Genomic DNA, 21,826 nt, shown 5'->3' on the forward strand with positions numbered 1-21,826 from the left:
GATTTAATCCATGGTTTCTCTCTCATCCTGGGCTTAACTCTCTGGAATATTTCACCTCAATTTCTGTTTGCAGATCCTGCTCAAGAGTAGACTCAAGCCAACCTTAAGGAGGAGAAGGATTTACTTAAATTCATTGGCCACCAAACTCCAATACATCCTGAAGGTTGATCCAAGAGAACTGCGGAGTCCTTGTTGGTCTCTGAGCTTGGTTGTTCTCTTGTAGACATTTCATGACCCAAGTAGGTATTTTTTATTTTTTTTTTAATTCCATTTATATCCCGCCCTTCTCCGAAGACTCAGGGCGGCTTACAAGCTTAGCAGTAGCCTTCATTCTATGTATATGCCTGCTTATTAGGGCTTTCACACCCACCCCAAGCGGCATTATTACAAAGTCAGCTTAATTGCCCCCAACAATCTGGGTCCTCATTTTACCTACCTCAGAAGGATGGAAGGCTGAGTCAACCTTGAGCCTGGTGGGATGCGAACCAGCACTAATTGCAGGCAGCTGGTGTTACTTAAGGAGGCATTAGCCCACTGCTCCACCAAGGCTCTTGGTAATCTCATCAGTGCTAGAAGGGAATGGGGTTTGCTCTCTGTTTATATGCAGGAGGCCTGATGATCATCCTCAGCACCAACCATGTTCTTTAGTTGGATCATGAAATGTCTACAAGCAAATCACCAAGCTCAGAAAGCACCAAGGACCTGAGAAGAGCAGGTTCCCCAAGATAAAGGCTGGGATAGGAGACTCCAGGAAGACCAAAGACAATAATAAAAATTTAATTTAATTTAATAATATTTCTATACCGCCCTTCTCCCAAAGGACTCAGGGCGGTGAACAGGGCAAGAATAAAAATACAGGATTACAAAAGTTAAAAAATAATTAAATACATGCCCATATGCTAAAAATACATCTTAAAACCCCAGTAAAATGACAATAACAACCCCCCCCCAGTCCCCTCATCAGGCCAGGCCAGCTTGTTCAAAAAGGTATGTTTTTCGCTTGCGGCGAAAGGAGCGAAGATCGGGCGCTGTCCGGAGCTCCACCGGTAGCTGATTCCATAGCTCCGGGGCGCCCACAGAGAAGGATCTCCCCCTGGGGGCCACCAATCGACATTCTGTGACCGGTGGCACCCTGAGGAGACCCTCTCTGTGGGAACGCACAGGGCGGAGGGAAGTTGATGCCGGCAGCAGGTGTTCCCTAAGGTACTCCGGAAAAGGAACAGACCAAAGTGAGCGATTTAAACACACGCTTTGGCTCCAGAGCTGTTTTTTGAGCGAGAACACCGGAGAGAGTGAAAGCCACCAGAGGACCTGAAGAGCAGATCTGTTCCGATGGTGGTGGAATTCACAAAGAATGCATTCAAGTCTTTTCGCTAGCTAAAGTTTTCTGAACAGATGGATTGCCCATTTATGGCCTAGGACCAGCGCCATTCAGAATGTGCTAACAAGAGCCACTCTCTGCATACCCAAGACTGCCTGAGTATTTCTTCATCCAAGAGAGAAATCGGAAAAAGGCCCTATTCCCTCCCCTTTGCAAAAAAAGAAAGAAGGAAGGAAGGAAGGAAGGAAGGAAGGAAGGAAGGAAGGAAGGAAGGAAGGAAGGAAGGAAGGAAGAAAGAAAGAAAGAAAGAAAGAAAGAAAGAAAGAAAGAAAGAAAGAAAGAAAGAAAGAAAGAAAGAAAGAAAGAAAGAAAGAAAGAAAGAAAGAAAGGCGTGAACTGCTGAAAGTCAAAATAATTTAATATTATAGCTTCAGTGGGATAAACCCAGCTGGCTTTTAAAAAGAGGCAAAACAGCAAATGCTGCAGAACAACATGGCAGAAGGCTCCGAGACCCCCCCCCCACACCCCCAACCCCATCCATTGGTAAGGTTTTGCACATCCCCACAGATCAGTGAAAACATCTGGAGAATAGACCCAAAGAGAAACCTAAGTTCAAATGTTATTTTACCATATGTCAGCAGGAGCGCTGGGGAATTCTTAACAAGGAAGCGATTAAACTGAAGGCAATCAACATATGTTCCATACTTAGGGCTGGATTCCTGAATTCTTTTAAATAGGATTCTGCTCCCGATTCTGGATGCGGAGCCAGAAAAAGTAGTGCTTATAATAAAAATGCACAAATGTTTTATTACTCAGTAATGAAAGTCCTTGCTATGAACTCACTTTTTTTTTGCCAGCAGTGAGATCAGCTGTAGCTAAATTGATAGAATTGGAGGGCTGGAAGGGACCTTGGAGGTCTTCTAGTCCACCCCGCTCAAGGCAAGAGTCCTTATGGCTTATGTCAACCAAGATCAATGGTTGTCCAATCTTTTCTTGAAACCTCCAGCAATGGAGCCCCCACAGTGCTGGGAGGCAAGCTGTTCCGTTGATTAATTCTTCGCACTGTTGGAAAATGTCTCCTTATTTCCAGATTGGATCCTTTTCTGATGAGCTTCCATCCCCAAAAAAGTGTTTGACTCAAGAGAAGAATTCAAAGCAGGGAGTTTGACTTAAGCATCTCATTTAGGTGGACACCTCTGAAGCTGGAGCCAGTCGAGGATTTTAGAAAATAAAGTATCCAATGTTCAAATCAACTGCAATTAGAAATTTATCAAAGAGAAATTCAGCTTAAAATTAAGGAAACATTTCTTGTTAACGGGAACAATTAATCAGTAGAACAAGCTTGCCTTCAGATGTTGCTCCATTCCTGGAGGTTTTGGGCTGGGCAGCCACTTGTCCAGAATATTGTGGGGGTCTCCTGCTGGAGCAGGGGGTTGGGCTCCCTGCGAGGTCCCTTCCAACTCTGTTATTCTATATTCTGTGCTTGAGATGAAGGATGAGAAGCTCCCCGTCACTGGGATGCAATTATTCTCAGTGGCATCACCCAGATGAACCCAGGAGGCTGAAAAGGCAAATCAGGCAAAAGGAAGCTCACATTTCATGGGGGAAGGAGAAAAAGAATGTTCCCAGGATATCCCTCTTGCTTCAGTTCGCCCTTGTGACAGGTAAAACACTGCCCTGTTGATTTTCTACCTTCAATTAATCCCCTGCTTGACACCAAACATCGACCCTAGCTTGATTCCAATCATGGCCAGTTGCTTGAAGGATGGAGCTTCAGGCCAAATGGAAGCTACGTTCTAGAAAGTATTTTCCCGTGTTAGAAGTTTAAGTGAGGAAATTGGCTTCTGACAATCCAGGATAGAAAACAGCAGGACAACAACTATGCTGGACTTTGAAGCAGGAGGCTCTCCAAAAGCCATTTCCAATGGCATCCAGTGGACCAACGCAGTCTGAAAAGCCCGTTCTTTGTCTTTATTTTTATTAAGCGATTTGATCGCCTACAGAAGTATGCCAGTAAATCTTGGCAGCTGAACAGAATCCGAGTGAAATAACATCTTAGAAGCAGGTGATCCCTTGTCCCTTCACCTCACTTGGTTGCCACACATCTTTTCACAGGGAGCTATTAATGGACTTTTCATACATATGTTAATGTCTTTGCGGGGGAAAAAAACCCCTCATTTTCTCCCATTCGCCTCAATCCGACTGCTGTAACAAAAGCCCATGTTTTATCATAAGCTCCTCAAACTATTTAGCCGGCAGCTTCATGTCCTCAGATGTAGTTGTGTGAAATTTCCTCCATCCTGAATGTGGTATTCATTGGCATTGACCTGTAAGCATCTCCCCCCCCCCCCCAGTTCTGGCTTCTACTGAAATCCGGATAATTTCCTTCGGTTGAGATTATGGAAGGTTGAGAGTTCACCTCTAAGTTAAAACAGCAGGAAACAAAAACTCCTTTTCCAAAAGGGAAGATTAACCAAGGTTTGTTTACGGGATGAAAAAGCCTGCTTTTTTTAAAAAAACCAGCAAGCTGAGGGATGGAGAGGTGGAGAACTCATAAAAAATCAGTATTAAGTCCATACTATAAAGAGAGCTGAATAAACAAGAATGTGGAGGGTTCTTTTATTTAAACATTTCTTAAAAGCCTAGCATTTCACCCATGTTGCGAGATGTATTCAAAATAGACTTTTGTAGACTAAAATGGGGTACAGCGTTGTCCTGCTTAACATCTCCAAGGTTTTCATAAAGTAAATTATTTGCTCAAATTAATCTATAGATTTTGACTGAAATTCACTTCAGATGGAACACATTTTATGTGCTTTTTTCATTTATACTGTTTCTATTATTTAATATACAAAATATAAAATACAAAGAAAATAAAAGTTAAAAAAAACCTTTTTGGCTGCCAAAGAACAAAATGAGGAGATTGAGGGAATCTTCTTAAATCTTGACTGCTCTCCAGAAGATCCCAGATGTGGAGAGAGCACAATTCCAGATCATCCTCATGTTTAAATCATTTGAAGTTCACTTTTCCTGGATGTTCGTATCCATAAGCCTGTTGAGCTGTTTGCCTTCATCCAAAGGAATTCTCCTTGCCGGTCCTGGGTCCTTCTGCTAGCATACTCACAGAAATCTAGGGAGGATTTCATTCAGGAGCAAATTGCAAACATAGATCCCAGTTCTTCAGTCAGCCTTTCTCAACCCACAGATTTCTCACCAGAAGGAGTTCGTCCGCTAATGTCTCAGTTGTCTCTGGATTTGCTTACAAGCTACATACATTACCAAGAAATGGAGAAAACAAGGTCGTCTCCCAAGTGCATTCAATTCATTTCATACAAACATAAAATCAGACTTTGCTTATTTCATGCCTGCTTAACGGCACCTTTGCAAGTTTCATCCTTCCCTTTACAACAGACGTATGAATCACTTTGGGAGGTTAATGATAATTGACGGCACTAAAGCAGGGCTGTCTACCTTTGTGGCTACGATCACTCTCATGTTCAGCCAGCCAGGTTTCCTTCGAACAACTCTCACAAGAGAAAATGTCAACTCTACAATGAACATGGCTGCAGCCATTTTTTCTTCTCATTCTAGGTTTCCACATAGGACGAAGGGAGGGCTGCATGTCTAGGTGCTTCCTTAGTCAAAATAATCTTCTGTCCCATGGGAACCAAGGTCATCTGCTGCTCCCGCGATCAGGGACTGGATGTGTATAAGAAAGTCCACCAAATGAATGTATTGGGGAACATAGGGATGGCACAGTTTTGTGGGTGGGACATTATACTTTGGAACTGGGTAATTTTTAGTGGGAAATTCAGACTTGGTTTCACTTTTGATCATGTCGATACTCTGTAAGGAATAAACATGTTCTTTGAGGAATTTCCAAGCCTCAGAGATCTGCTTTGTCTCTGTCTGTTGGAACCATGACAGAAGAAAGAGAGGCTCTTGTGCTGAGAAAGGCAGCCATCGTGTTGACAGGTGGTTGAACCCTTGGATCACCGACGCTTAAAGTACTTTAGGTGACATTTCTCAGGACCTTCTTCTGAAGCTCAGGGTCATCGCGAAATAGAGCTCTGTTCCTTTTGTTGGTGCCCTTATCGGAAGTGTTGACAGAAGAAATGTGTGTGCAGTGAAAGCATGAAGGAGGCCGAAAAAGCGACACCCAAACATGTTGCAACAAGCTTTTGTGGAATCTGAAACTCGGCCATGCAAAGCCATGCCTGCTTGATGCAGGAATAGAAGATAAACCTTCTTGGACAAGGATTGTCCAGTTTTTGCTGGATGACTTCCATGAAGAAGAGTCCCACCATTTCTCTGTCAAGCTGCTCTTAATATTAGGATTTTTTCCCCTCTAACACTCAGTAATTTAAGTCCATTCTTCCTTGTCCTATGTTCTGGAACAAGAAAAAACAGATCTTGGCCTTCTTCTGTGGGACCTCTCTTCATCCAGAATGCACCAACCTGACATTGCTGATCTCAGCCAATTCTTGTTTGCTATTCTGGTAGGCTCAAGCAACGTCCTCTCCTCTATGAGATAAGAAAAGCCAGAGAGCTTATTCCTTGGTTTAAGTCAGTTACATGAGCTTAGAAGGTGATCCACCAAGCCAGATTCTCAAGAAGGTCAGCTGGCCCCCAAAAATGAAGAAATGAAATTTGACTCTACTAATGCCTCCATATTTGTCAAATTTAGTACACAGTTGGGGAGACGTCTGATGTGGTAAACATCCTTATGATGGAAACAAGGTATTCACAATATCCTAAGGCCACATTTGCATGTTGACGTGACCCCAATTTGTTGTTTAAAAGTCCTTCAGCTGTATGGGTTCCCTCTCCTTCATTCCTTTATCCTTCCTACTCCATAGGGTTGCCCACGAATGTATTGAGGTTCAGAACCGTTCTTGGTTTGGAGAGCAATAAAATAACTCAAACTTGTACGCTTGAATGCCTTTCAAAAAAATTTCCCTCAATTTTCCTTGATCCAAGAATTGCATTTAGGTTTTTGCTGAGGAGCCACAGTTCAAAACCTAACAGGGGAAGTCAAGTTAGAAATTCAACTGGATGAATTTAATGAGAAATAAATATGGCTAATGGGATTGTTTTTCACTGTATTTAACATTCTTCTCTTCTATCTCAGTAAAATTGCAGTATAAAATAAACTTTTGGCAGCCCTTCAGGAACACACCAAAGGAGTCTTAGGTTGTCTTCTTCTGTTTCATAGTTGTTGATAATATTTGGAATATGAGAGCTTGTAGGCCCATAATTTCCGAACGCATGGCATAACTGGATTTCAACATTATTTATGACATTATTTCAATTTATAGCACTGAGAATAACACTGAAATGGCCCGTATGAAATGGTGAAAGGGAAGCAGTTTTGAATCTACCTTTCGATTAAACTTTCTGAATGGGTTCCCTTATTTCTTTTGCTGAAATGCCTTGTTCATCATCAAATTCCAAGAAAAACTAGGAAAGAGGATAGGAAAGGAAAGGAAACTGTTCTGGTTAAGTAAATTAGATGGCTTTAAAATTCATTTCCCTGTTATGTTAGTGCATACAGGGCACCTATTCAAAATGGCAGCTCTGGGAATAAACGCCGACTCAGGTGGCAGCTCTACGTTTTGTGCTGAGCTGGGTCTATTTCACCTATAAATTTTTTAAAAAGACCCAATTTATGGATATTTTTAAAAAGAAAGTTCCAAAGATATTTTTCTGACCGCTTCTTACCTACACACAGTTCTTCGTTCTCTTTCTGATTAAACGCCGCAGTTCCACATCACCCTTTCATCCAGAAATGCACATTATTATTTATTAATAATTAGATCAACTCACGACAATGGGAAATCACCCGGCTTGCAATTCCCCAAATGCCAAAGCAGACAGGAGGAATGCTTTTATAGGTAGTCCTCAACTTATGACATCTTCACGAGCTTTCGAAGCAAAGTTCAGCTTAGTAGGAAATGCTATGAAAATGATTCTACAAGGTGTCCTCAGAGGCAGGAGGGGGGGGTTTGAAGAGAAGGAGCAGGGGTGACATGATAGCAATATTCCAATATTGGAAGGGCTGCCACAAAGAAGAGGGGGGTCAAACTACTCTCCAAAGCACCAGAAGGTTTAAAGGTTTTTTAAAGGTTTTATTAAATTTTTATACCGCCCTTCTCCCGAAGGACTCAGGGAGAGAAGGCAAGAAAGAAGGCAAGAAAGAAGCAACGGATGGGAACTAACCAAGGAAGGAAGCAACCTAGAACTAAGAAGAAATTTCCTGACAGTGAGGACAATCAACCAATAGAATGACTTGCCTTCAGGAGTTGTGGATGCTCCATCACTGGAGGTTTTTAAGAAGAGATTGGACGGCCATGTAGGGTCTCCTGCATAAGCAGGGGGTTGGACTAGAAGACCTCCAAAGTCCCTTCCAACTCTGCCCTTCCGTTATTCAAACATCCCTATGCCATTGGGACATTCACAAAACGGGGCCAAGAATAACCAGGTTCAACCATGACAGATAAGGCCCATTTGCAAGAAGGTCCTATTTCAATTTCCACCCAGCAATGTGCTGCAATATGAGGATTGGTAGAGAATAAGTTGGGAGATGACATATTTAAATATTCCCATCCCCCCCCTACCCTCCACAGTGAACAACATCGCAAAAAAGGGAAGGAGGGTGGACGCACGTTTTCGACCAAGCCACAGAGGTGCCTTCTTACCTTCAGCAAATGGCTCCCACTCATAGAAACGGCCCATAAATGGCTTGTTGTTGTAGGACGCACATTGCACCTCTCTGATGTTTCTGCTCTCAAGGCAGGCCTGTAAAATAAGTTGTGGGAAAGATACATTAACCACATTATTTGGAATTTAGGAGGACCAGGGCCCACATCTCCTGGAATAACATCCAATAGAAAATCCTAGATTATCTTCCATTTGCCATGAATGGACTGGATGCCCATCCAGGAACTGAGGATGCTAATAAACGCCATTTCAATGAGGACATTTCTTAACATCGGTTAAAAGCTCATCCTTCCTAACTATGGTTAGTTTTACATCCATTTAGTGAGCAGCCTTTTCCAGAGTCTCCAAACCCAATAATACAACATGAATGGAATCAAATAGAATCAGTTTGGAAATAAGACCAAAAAAAAAGAAAATATCTATCCTTGTTTATCCTGGAGCCCGACTTATAGCAAAATGGACAACCACGTTAGAGTTGTTGAACATCTCGGAGACCCTCCTAAGCCTGGGGCTATTCTGAGCAAATTCTTTCAATACTATCACATAGTTGGCTATTCGCTCAGCTACGGCCACACTTTCATAAAATACACATTTAAAAAATCCATCCAAATATTCCTTGTCTCTGAGGTTGTATTTATAGAACATGTATGCAATGCACGAGGCACTTGATTCAAAGAGAAATCAGCAAAACCTTATTTCCAGTGGACAAAATCCAGCTGAAAATCTAAAGGCTTCCACTTGATAAGGAATAACTTTCTAGCTCATCTGCTAATTACATCAGACAAAGCAATTATTATTATTATTATTATTATTATTATTATTATTATTATTATTATTATTATTATTATTATTATTATTATTATTATTATTATTATCCCTGTATACAGTTATATGTCAAATAAATGAAAAACAATTTGCCTTGAAGACTCATCAGAGAGGAAAGAAAGGGTATAAATCAAATAAAGACTAAGGACTAAATAAATAATGCGCAGGATATACCTGCTTGTCAATGGAACTATAAGGTTCTTTTGGACTTTTAGAAGAGTGGTGTCAAAAATATCAATTCATAGTGATATCAGCCTATGGAGTGAAACAGAGCGCTAGAATCTGCCTATCGGTCACCAAGGCCAATGGCGATAGTCTGAATGCAAGCACAATGGGAAACAGTAAAATGTTAAGTCTTGGTATGACAGAGCATCTGCAATTGTTGTTTTCCTTATGATAGCCTTTTTTGCCTCTTTTGGTTCATTGTTGTTGTTGTTGTTGTTGTTAGTTTAATTGTTTTTAATCATGATATACAGGAAATCTCAAGAGCCACAGAAAAAATTAAAAGGAAAAAAAAGGAGGCCTGGTGATTACAGAGTAAGGGAAAACGTAAGGTATATTATAGTTATTAAACTGAATGTGAGGAGGACAAAAAGGGGCAGAAAAGAGGCTAATTAAGCAAAGAAAAGAAAGACAAAGCTCTCTGTCACAAAACGTATGGCTTAAATCTGGCTTGAAGGTCCATGCTTAAATAGAACATGGATTAAAGCCATTTGCAAAGTCAATGATTTGTAATTGGAAACTCCTGGCTGGGCCAAAGGGCTGAAAGAGGAAACTTGAGCTGTTGAGATGAAGATCTGGCTGAGAAATCAAACCCCTCCACTCTAAATGGGAAAGGGGGGAGGGTCTATAAAGCTCCTCCCAAGGGTCCATATTGTTTGCAGTGAACCCACAAAACATACGGGCTGTTGAGAGAATTCACAGATGGAAGGGCTGGGTTGATTGAGAAATAATTGGGGGGAAAAACCCACATCAGCCAAACAAGGGGCAGAGAAGACCCAGGCCCTGCTATAAATATTGGAGAAGGTCATGAACTTTACAGGTGGACAGGAAGATATTTCAGAGAAATCAGAAGTATAGCATGAAAAGCCAAGGCAGAAGAGAAAAAATAATGGGGGTAAAGTCAAAGGACAATGTCTGGGTATTCAGTGGGATGGTTTGAAGGGACCTACAGAGGGTGGGATCTGATCTAGCCCTACTTCATTGTGTTTTTAAAAGAACAGTTTCTTTGGAGCACCATTTGGTTTTAATTCTCATTTCAGAAGACGGAAGGAGGAGCTGTTAGAAAAGAGATTCCTTCCCCCTCCTCTGTTTTGATGGCCTATCTCCATCTCAGGAAAAGACATTCCCAAAATTTAGCAATCATAATAGCTTGGTTCTACTTCAATCCGCCCATTCTGAGAAACACCCCCCCCCCAACATCTCAGGTAATATTGTTGGATGAGCTGTATGGTCCTGTCGACCATTCCAAGAACGCAAAATAAATGTTGCATTGTTTTGGAGGGGAAGGAAAGGGATGCTGGTCAGTATCCCTCGTGTTCTTGCCCTCTTAGATCCTGCCATTGAGTCAAGAAAAGAGAGCCTTTACATAGCGTCAAGCTCACCCACGGAATTCAGCCCCACATAATGGGGGGGGGAGAACCGGAATGAGTCAATACGGTAGACAGCTTCGATGGTTGCAGGGAAGGTCCTAGTTATAACTCAAGACGTCTATATATCATTTCACAAACTTAGTTGGGCTGAAGCACAAGCAGAAGAATGTTGTAACGGTATGTGTAAGCGACATTGGGAGACAGAGGGAAGAACACAGCCAAGGGAAGATAAGAGGCTGCTGAACCCGGCAGAAGGAATCGGGATGCAGCAAACATTTCAGAAAGGACCCTCCTTAGTTTCTCGACTATAAGAAGTGGGAGGGGAGTACTTTCAGACTTGAAATATTCTGTTAATGTAATGTAGAATTAGCATATTTCCCATGTTTCCTGTCTGGACTACCTCATATGGCCAACAGGTTCTACAAGCTCATGTCTAATTGCATTTCGTTGGTTCCAGTTTGGGTCTATAGACCCAGTTTGGGCCTATTTGGGTTCTCAAAACTACTGTTTCTTAGCCAGCAAGGAAATGAATGAACAATCCTACACGCATTGTACATTGTTCTGGAACTCAACCAGCAACCCAACCTTGTGTGTACCACGATGAATTTTTTCCCCTGCAGGGACACATCTTCACATCTGGCAAGCAACAACATTCCCGTCTATTTTTGCAGCTCTTTCTAAATGCTTTTATTTGCTTTAATTATTCCATCCCCTTCCAGCTGAGCATCCCACTGGGTCTTATTTATCAAATGGTGACTGATCAGACAGTTCTTGCCCTGCGCCTAATATAACTTCAAGTGTTTCTAAAACAATGGACGATTAATCTTAATTATAAAAAAAAAACCATCACCCTTCCAGAGAGCCCTGAGCTTTAAATGTGTTTTCAGAAGCATGTAGACCAAACCATCTAAGCTGAAACTGTATACGATCCAATGTGTCACTCATGAAAAATGAGTTCTGCTCTACATGAAAAAAACATTAAAACTATAACCGCAAGGAAATGACCTAATGGAGAAAAGCAGATTGAGTTAATTTGTTATTAATTAACTGCCCCACCAGAATCCATAAGGGGAAGTGACCCAACACTACAATTCCAATTAAGAGAGCTCTTCTCTCCCCCCCCCCCGATAAATTATATTAACCACAGAGAATGTTCCAAATAAAAGAAAAAAATGTTGTTCTCTGCCTGCTAGTAGGAGCCCTTAAAATATTTTGGCTAATAAATTAAATTACTGCCTAAATGTATGTTCTGGGAGATCATGCAGAAGGTGGATAAACACAGTAGATTTTCCAGGGTCCGGTGCAAGCCCACCTGCCTCTCTTTTTATGATTTGGTGTTTAAACTATTCATCTAGGGCACAGTGAGGTCATGACACCCAACTGGGTAGCAGCTGAAACCATGATGAGTTGCCCCATAACTATTTTCTTAAAGATGTTTTTAATAAGGAAGAAGAGTGCAGAGGAAGTGGAGACAGAAAGGAGCTGTGTTCACTTGAAAAAATAAAATAAAATAACACAAGGAACTTTGTAATGTTCTAGACAAATATTCAGATAGGAGACCTGTATATTGCGCAAGTCAGAAGAAGGGTTGAGAAGATATCTGTAGATCCCTCACATCCTGGACATAAACTATTTCACCTCCTTCCCTCAGGATGGCGCTATAGAGCATCATATGCAGTGGCGGGATTAAATAGGTGAACAACCAGTTCTCTGTGTGGATGCTGCTTCCGGAAGTCCATTCTGGGCCTGGGCAACAAAAAATTAGCTACCGGTTCTGCCGAAGAGGTGCGAACCGGCTGAATCCCACCACTGGTCGTATGCCAAGACAACTAGACACAGGGACAGGTTTTCCCTCTTGCCATCACTCTGCTGAACACCTACTCTCACAGTACGGTCTAAGGTCTATGCATATTTACCCATGTAGTATAGCTGTAGTATTATTCTTATTTTTTATTATTATTATCGTCTTTACTTCCCCCTTTTATTGGTACAGCTAGTCCTTGACTTAAACAATTCATTTAGTGACTATTCAACACATCGGCACTGAAAAAAAGTGACTTATGACCGTTTTTCACACTTACGACCACTTCAGCATCTCTGTGGTCATGTGATCAAAATTCAGATGCTTGGCAACTGCTTAATATTGATGATGGCTGCAGTATCCTGGGGTCACCTGATGTCCTTCTATGATCTCTTGACCAGCTAAGTCAATGGGGAAGCCAGATTCACTTAACAACCCTGTTACTAACTTAAAAAATGGCAGTGATTTACTTAACAACTGTGGCAGGAAAGGTCGTAAAATAGGGCAAAACTCACTTAACAACTGTCTAGCTTAGCAACAGAAATTTTGGGCTCAAAATTTGTAGTCGTAAGTCAAAGTCTACCTGTCTTATTGTCATTCTCTCTGTTGCTTTGCATGTACACTGAGAGCTTCTGAACCGGAGACAAATTCCTTGTCTCTTTCATCACACTTGGCCAAATAAAGTATCCAATTCAAGCCAATCCAATTCAGATCACCCAAGAGGTCTAGTGTGCTTCCTTTCTTCTCTGCAAAACTCCTAAGCTCAAAACAAGAATTTGTGGAAGCAGGTGTGGAAAGGCCAGAGCACAAAGGACAAACTTACGTTCGTATTGCAGAGTCTGTACTGCTTGTAGGCCCCGGTGCACACAATTGCAGCGGCCGGCTGAGCGGACATCTGCCCTTGGACGGGTGGATAAGACGCTCCAAAGAGATGCCTGCCCCGTTCTGTGCCCTGGAACAAACTTCGAGATGCTGCTGGGAAGGCTTGAAAATGGGACCCTGGCTGTTGATGGTAAGAGCTGCTCGCAACCTGAGACCTGGCTGGAGAAGATCGGTGGTCACCTTGGTAGGTTCCTCCAGGATGATGATGGGAAGGGCTACCTGGATGGGCAAAAGTGGAGATGCCACCAGTCCCTTGTTGGTTTTGTGCAGGCTGCATGGACTGACGATGCTTGCGGGGTTTGTGTGCCGATTGTCCCGTGTCTGTCTGCAGTGGGAGGATGTAGGGAACTTTCCCGTAGCCATATTTCCCAGGTCCAATGGGGCTTTTATTTCGGCCTCTAAGGACAGAGAGAGGAGGAGAAAGCAGACGATCTATCATGCTTCAGAACAAGCAACCAACAGCTTCAAGACCAGTTCCGGATCTGATCAGCCAAATACCATCCCAATAGGCTTCACTACTTCTCTCCTGCAGCTTAGAGGGATGGATGAATGCACTCATAGAAGGCTTTCAAGAAATCAGAAGGACAGAAGATGTTCAGCATGGACCACAAGTCCATCTAGACTCAGTTATGCAGCAGACTCTCTTGTTCATAATTCTCATATTAAAAAGGACAACGAGAGGACAATTCTTGGGGAGGAGGGGCAGTCTACTTGTTCACTTTTCAAGTTTCCAGCATTGCAAGTATCTCCTCAAGCTTCAAGCAACCAAGCTTTGTAGGGTGCCAGACAGCAAATACCAAATGTGGAATACAAGGCATTAATCGTTTGGTGAAGAAGAGGAGGTTTTTTCTGTACCTTGAAAACAACATTTATCCAAGGAGAATGCCAGTGAAAGGAACGGGGTGGGGGAGAAGAACCCTTTGTGATCATCAGAAAACAAGCTACTGTTTAACAGATAACACGTGTTGAAAAACATGTACCAGATACAACCGTGAGGACATCTGACCAGACTTCCAGACTTGCTGGACTTATCTAAAACAGAAGTATTATCTCAGTGATAAAAAATGTAAGCTGCTGGTATCTCTCATTCACCCACCCTGAGACCTCACGTGTGTGTGTGTGTGTGTGTGTGTATTTCTAGGCTCCAGAAGTTACGGTTAATCTCAGGTTGAGGCGCCAAGAATTGGGAGTCTCACAAATGGTAGCGTTTAGAGTGAGACTGAAAATTTGGAACCAGGAAAGGCAATTTATCTAGTGAGCAAATGAAGCGATGGTTTTCACGGACCCTTCATATTTTCAGACTTGTCCTCTCTCTGCCTAAAAGAAGGACACGTTTCATAAGGAAGACACAACCCTCATGATAAAGATAGCTCGTGCAAAACAATTTGATTAGTTCAGCAGCCATCAATGCAACGTATTGAGCGTAACCCACAATAGTTTTGTGTGTGTGTGTGTGTATCTGTGTCACACAGGATTTGAATCAGCATTCAAAAACAAACAAAAAATGGAGGAGGAGGGTTTAAAGCAGCTTGTTTTAAGAATAAGGGAAGCTGGGTTTCATTTTGCCTATTTGATGCCAGGATCTACCTTAAGCATCATGGCGCTGTCAAAACCAACCGTGCAAAATCAATTATTTTAACAGTCAGACTGGGTGAAAATGTCCTTTGATCAATTTTCTCCATCAGATATGATGGACTCCAGTTTCTTCTTTCCACATCTCCCCCCTCTCCCCCCCCCCTTCAGCTACTACTGTTCTCTTTCTCCATGGTGTAAATTAGCAGGAACATTTTGTCTAATGTGAACTGAGCAGATAGGCATCTAGAGCCAATGTTTCGTTTTGCTCCATTGCTCCTCCCGGGTGTGGAGGAAATTCAACTCCCTTCAGAACAATTACAAAAACCTCAGAGCCTCATCTTGTTCCCTCATTCTGGTGTGTGTGTGTGTGTGTGTGTGTGTGTGTGTGTGTGTGTGTGTGTGTGTGTGAACCATCTGACACCCCCAAACCGCATTCAGCCTTGAGATTCATTTTCCTCCCAGCTACTGAAGCCCTTTCCATGACCACAAATGTTATTCACCGGTTGTGCAGATCCTGCTCTGTGAAAGCGGGAAAAGCACACAGAAAATGGGGGTTGAAGACCCCCCAAATAGGTTTAATTCATGAAGGGAGAGGACAGAAAAATACACCCACTTTATTTGTCTGTCATTTCTTCCCCAGTTTTACATCCATGCTTCCAACAGTAGGCCAGCTTTCTTAAGCTAGCTGCCTTCTCCGTGTGAGATTTTGTTTGCAGTTTCCCAAAAGCCAGTCTGGGTAGCCCAGAAGGTTTGGACCTGGGTGCAAGGCCCAGGCAGAAGCTAGGCATGAACTCCACAGCAGAACAAGCTAGATTGGCAGGAAGGAAATCTAAATTCCAGCCAACTGAGAACGTGCTAATTCCCGGATCCCTTCCTTGGTACAATTTTTTCCTCTGGCCTCTCCAAACCTTTCAGGGTATAAAAAAATGTATTTGATAAACTGTTGCCCAACTCTTCCCATTCATATTTTTCATAAGCAAGGGAGAGAGACTTAATTCCTGTGAACGTTTTTTTAAGACTAAGTCACCCACCCAGCTCATAAATCTCTCTGACAACTGCCTTATTTTTTCCTCTCCAAAGGGAAGTCTACAAAGAATTTGATTCAAATGCAAAGCCTGCCCCAACCCTCTTGGCTCATAATGGACCCAGAGCTCCTATAACCAGCAAAAGACAAAGTCTTAGTACTGCTAGTGACCTTTTACGTGACAGGTGAGGGCAGTAGGAAATCCTTCTTCCAGGACAAACATCTTGATCCAGGATGACATGATGTGGGAGGAGACCATCTCCCCATCCTTTCATCTACTACACGGACACAGGCCAATAGTTGTGGGTCAAATCTGTCCCTGTGTTTGTGTGTGCTGAGCTTCACAGGTTCACATCTGCAATATCCAGGACCAATTCCCTACGCCTGTGTGCTTTGGAGTATTATTTATCAAGCTGGCTTTTTCAGTGGTTAGCCCTGGAAGAACGCCAGAGGGGCATATCTCCTTTGGAAAGTCATCTGTTAGTCATGAAGAAGTGGAAGCAGCTTGCAGGAGATGTGTTGCCTCTGGAAAAAATAAAATGTTTGGTGGAGCCCTTGGCTCAGATTTATCAGAGAGGCAAAACATCTACACTTCCTGCCATAGCCACTGCTCTAGATGTTGGAAGGTGTTTCAGAGCAATGTTGCATCAGATAGAACCTTCAGTGCAAACTGCCCAAACGTCCTGGGTCTTACCGAATTGTCTACCACAAGGGATTATGACCCTTTCCCAATAAACCATAGCTAGCTTTCCAGATTAACTCTTTTTTTGACTTACCCTTGTAAGTCCATTTCTTCCTGGTGATGTAACCATTCACCCTCTCTTGATGATAATATTTGTGTTAATTTTCCATAAAATATCTCCAAAAAAAAACAAACCTCGGTTGGTGTGTCTGCACCAAAATTACAAAAGTCCACCTAAGAAGACCTTAATTAACAGCTATCCGTCTTTCCTCCAACTTCTAGAAGAAGCGTCAAGAGGACATGCTAGGGACAAGCAAATTTAGAGAAAGAAGGTCCTTCACTGCGTGATCCTTAGCCATGAAGTGCTTTAAAAGTCTTTAAACAGTGCCCAGTAACTCTTACTTGATGCCCACATTTGGGCACCAGCTCAACAGCTTAGCACCATCAAAGCCATTTCTACGACCTTCCTACTGACTGGTACAAACATTTTGTGACTTTGGGAAATGTTCTGGCTCTCCTCCAGATACATCTTTAGAATGAGTTTGTCTCGATCATAATTCCTAATTTCTACTTTCCAGTATCTTCGATGTTTTCCTTAGCTTTGAGGAGAAAAAGAGACGGAGGAACAAACTACCAGCAAAGCTTCCCAACTGATCAATATTATGGTTGTGAGCCACCCAGTTCAGGTTTTAAAATAGGTGACAGTGTTAATATTCTAAATAAATAAACTCTAACCCTAGAATTAAGTTGAAAACATCCTGGCAGTGTTTCCCATCTGGAGACACTCAAAAAAAACAAACCCACTCAGTGAAAATCATTTTGCCTTTTTTCTTCTTCTTCTAGTTGGATCCACCAACTATTTACTTTATCTCCTGGAAGTTCTTGCAAGAAAAAAGAAAAGACAAACATAAATTGTGCTTTATCGCATTAAAAGCCTTTTCATTTCACTTCATTTCTATTTTAATTTTTTTCCCCTTTCCAATTCTCTCTTTGCCATTGCCAATGAAGCAGCTGAATATCGTCCTCTCCAAGAGGGTCAGCTGGACTGAAGGGTCATTTTGAAGGCCCTTTTAACAATAAACCCAGATCGAGGATTGAAACGCCTGGGTTTTGCAGCCTAGTTTGATGTTACGATGGCGCAGCTGTAAGAAATGCACACAGGAAATTCCCTGAAAGAGAGATTCTCCCCCTCCAGACCGACAGCTGTTCCCTATTCCATGGGGATCCCACAGTTGCTAAATCCAGACCTTTCTGGGCTGAAGCAAAGGGGCAGCCAGCCTCAAGCGAAGCTCAACAGCATCCAGGACAGCAAAGGAGGATGGAGACGCTTCTCAAGAGAGAGACGTCCTGCTTTAATGACACATGGACCAAAGCTAGGAAGGGATTTTACATGACTTAGTGCAGGGATTTTCAACCTTTTCACCCATTCTACCACTTTTAGGATATGGCAACATCCGAGCACCACCAGTCGCCTAGCAAGGGGTCAAAAACTTGATGACCCCCCCCAAAGGAAAAAAGTGATGAAGTACAAGTAGTCCTTGACTTACAACAGTTTGCTTAGTGACTGTTCGAAAAATGGCACTGGAAAAAGTGCCCCCCCCAAGCCACAGCCGAGCAACACACCTGCCTGCCCGCCCAGTGGCGCTCTTCCTCCTGTCCCATGTTTTCATTGTTGTGAGCATTTCTGTTGAGGATTGGCAGTGGGGTGGGGTGGGGTGGGGTGGGGGGTGTTTGGTTTTTATTCTCCCCATCTGCTGGGTGGTTGCAGCAGGTTTTGGTCACTTCACATGACCCTGGGACACTGTGACTGTCATAAATATGAATCGGTTGCCAAGCATCCCACCAGGCTCAAGGTTGACTCATCCTTCCATCCTTCCGAGGTAGGTAAAATGAGGACCCAGATTGTTGGGGGCAATAAGCTGACTTTGTAATAATGCCGCTTGGGGTGTGTGTGTGTGAAAGCCCTAATAAGCAGGCATATACATAGAATGAAGGCTACTGCTAACCTTGTAAGCCGCCCTGAGTCTTCGGAGAAGGGCGGGATATAAATATAATAAAAATAAATAAATAAAATAAATAAATGTAAATCACAAGAGCCTGGAGATGTTGCAACATTCCAGCTGATCGGCACTTCTTCTGGGCTCAGAAGCGCCAGGATCAGTGCCGAGCTCCAGCTGGAGCCTGGCACTGATTCTGGCGCTTCCGCTGAGCCCTGACAGCCCCGAAGAAGCGCTGATCCTGGTGCTTCCGCTGAGCCCTGACAGCCCTGCAGCTCCAGCTGTCTCTCACTCAGGCTTGTGTGGTGCTGCCACCAATTCAGCTCATTCCCCTCCCCCGCTACTACTTTTCTAGGATTGTCGCGTACCACCTGCCAGGTGCCAATGTACCACAGGTGGTACCTGTACCACTGGTTGAAAAGCCCTGACTTAGTGGTCAGAGATCAGTTTTTGGGGAATATTCAGGCAAGGCTGATCCCACACCAGAGGTTCCTGGTTTTATTCATCCTTGCACAAAATAGAGGATAGTCCTTATCATAGGACAGATCGCTGAAGGAATCCTGTGTCCAAAGGCGCATATCTGCGTCTTTGAGGCATATCTAAAATTTTGACTGGAGGTTGTAGTTTTGCTCATGAAGCCAAGGAAGGATTTGCCTGTTGACCAATGGCAGCCACAGGTTATAAAATACTTATTTACTGTAGAGGTAGAGTTGGGCTTAGGCTTAGATATCGTTTTAGAGACAGAGAAGAGAGGTATGGGAAGCAGAGGCACAGACAAGAGACAAAGATAAAGGAGAGATGTAGAAATTGATCGTAGAAGGGACATCAAAATGCAGTCGATTGCACAGGGCCCAGCCAACCACCTGTGGCCCCACTGAAACCCCTTTTCTTCAAGTTGCTAGGAGATTTTTGGAGAAGGAATGGGGAAAATGTTTAGAAGAAAGGAAATTATAAATTCTCATTCCAAGAATGAGGAAGAGTCCTTATTTACCATTATTTGTTCCGTGTGAACTGTTGCTTCTGTTTTTCCTTTGCCAGGGGTGGGGGAGGGGTTTTATTTTAATGCTCCTAGCATGCAGACATCTATCTGCACTTGAGCTTGTTTGATGTCAAGTCTTTCCCCCAGAGCTACTGTAGAAAACTTAACGGGACAAGTCTACACCTGACTGCTCTGAAGTTCATCTTGCAACGTCCTGCAACCTAAATTTGGAAGAAGACACATCTAAACTCCAGAGGAAATGTAGTAGTTTCCCAGAAGTATTTATCTGTAACCTTACACAGAAATACCATCTTGTCTAACTAATTTACATAGTAAGAATGAAAAAAAGCGAATTAAGAAAAATGCTGTCTGTCAATACATATCTGCAATTAAACAATTTAAGAAAAAGCTTCAAATTTACTAGCTAAAAGCAAAAATAAACAAATTTGTCTCTAAGAAGCATGTAGGAGGGAAATAGTTTCATAATAAAGGGGCCAAAGGACCTCTTATTGCACTCATCCATGAGATGGACCTTACAATTGAACATTTTTCAGGAATGTGAAAAAAGACGGAGGAGGAGGAAGGAAGGAAGGAAGGAAGGAAGGAAGGAAGGAAGGAAGGAAGGAAGGAAAGAAAGAAAGAAAGAAAGAAAGAAAGAAAGAAAGAAAGAAAGAAAGAAAGAAAGAAAGAAAGAAAGAAAGAAAGAAAGAAAGAAAGAAAGAAAGAAAGAAAGAAAGAACTACGGTACCTTCTTTCTGATTTGGGGCTACGTCTCCGAGATTGAGGAGCTTGACCCCCTCTTGAGGTGGCTCGGCTCCAATGGCTGTCATTGCGGCCTCCTCCAGAGGAGAGAGCAGCCCGTGGTGGTTCCTCATTCCTGTGAAGAGGGACAGATGTACGGATGGCTGAGATGATGTGACCAGAGAAAGGAGGCAGAGAGTCTTCTTGAGGCAGTTGCTGGATATGAGCCAGTGCCCTCTCCGAAGCAGAGTACTGCCCAGGCTTGTGAGAAGTCCTCTCGTAGTAGTAACCTGGAAGACATGGCCGCATCTGCACCATCACTCCACCACTGCAGCTTCTGGAGCAAGCTGACCAAGGTCCCCAGCTGCCCCAAGCCCCGGGGATTCCTCCGCTCTCTTCTTCTGGGGCAACATTCCCGTCTTTTATCCTTTGGGGTACCTGCAAGGGAAATCAGAGGAGATGAGTTAGTGGGGCAACGTCATATTTTCAAAGTAGGCTAGGTCAAGATAATAGAATTTATTTTACACCATGTGTAATTCAAATTTGGAATTCTCTACCACAATGGTTCTCAACCTATTTTCCAAAGCACCTGAAGGCAGGACAAGAAGCAACGGATGGTAACTTATCCAAGAGAGAAGCAACCTAGAACTAAGGAGGAATTTCCTGACAGTCAGAACAATCAACCAGTAGAACTTCTGCCTTGCCTCCAGAAGTTGTAGATGCTCCAACACTGGAGGTTTTTAAGAAGAGACCGGACAGCCATTTGTTTGAAATGGTAGAGGGTCTCCTACTTGAGCAGGGGGTTGCACTAGAAGACCTCCAAGGTCCCTCCCAGCTGTATTCTGCTTGAATTGAATGGATCTTCCACAGGGAGGTTGGATTGGCTGAAACACTAGAAGGTCTAGCCAACCACATCTATAGAGAAGAACCTGGGGGTGGGATTTCCTGGTCTCACAGATGCTGCTAATTTTATGGAGTCACTTTGTGACCCAATTAATCAACTGCATCAGTTAAAGGAATTTTCTGAGCTTTAGTTTCAAAGCTGGGAGAGATTCAGAAATTAGGAGAATGAATCACTTTAAAATCCAGAGGGAAAAGCTTGAACTCTGCTTGCCAGCAACGAGCAACAGGTCCACAGCAGCAGTACACAATGCAAACACACAAAAACACACAGAGCCCTCGCTCTGGCATCACAGATTCCCACAAACCACACCTCCCAAGTTGTTCTCAAGGGGAACTACTGAGCATGTTTAAATGACTCTTGACAAGAGGGGAGGATTTGTCAAAAACGTATTAACAACATAACCTAATTCAGTGTCATCTTTATTTGTTACATGCATACCCAGATTCTTCTGTCAATGCAATCCAGATGTTTCTCCATTTTGAAATGCGCCTGCACATTTATTAGTCATGACATCAAGTGAGGGGGGGACAAAGAGCCTGGGTGACTTTAGCACGTGTCCTGTTTGAAATCTGCCTTGTTCTCCTTCCCCATCAGTTAAAATTTTGGCACAAAAATAAAGCAACTTTGGCCAGAAACGCTAGCAAGGACAAAATAGAAGTATTCACAATGGACGAAGGCGGTGTACTGCTTCTAACTGGTTCACAAAAAGGTGCTTCAGACCATCATCACTCCACATACTTCATTCCAATCTGCATCTCTTTAAACCAGGATGCCCAGCACTGG

The 21,826-nt window shown here is 42.9% G+C and overlaps 1 protein-coding gene across 1 annotated transcript in view; it reads right to left on the reverse strand.

Annotated features, from left to right (window-relative positions):
• The window catches only part of THSD4 (thrombospondin type 1 domain containing 4), a gene marked incomplete at its 5' end in the record, with an annotated part of 116,786 nt that overhangs the window by 89,313 nt on the left and 5,647 nt on the right, over window positions 1–21,826 (reverse strand). The window contains 3 exons of the mRNA XM_081337271.1: window positions 8,020–8,119; window positions 13,083–13,539; window positions 20,147–20,577. Coding sequence (XP_081193397.1) covers window positions 8,020–8,119; window positions 13,083–13,539; window positions 20,147–20,577 — 988 coding nt within the window. The remainder of the gene's footprint in view (window positions 1–8,019; window positions 8,120–13,082; window positions 13,540–20,146; window positions 20,578–21,826) is intronic.

This window comes from Vipera berus (genome assembly GCF_964194415.1).
Source record: "Vipera berus genome assembly, chromosome: 12".
Lineage (NCBI taxonomy): Eukaryota > Metazoa > Chordata > Lepidosauria > Squamata > Viperidae > Vipera > Vipera berus.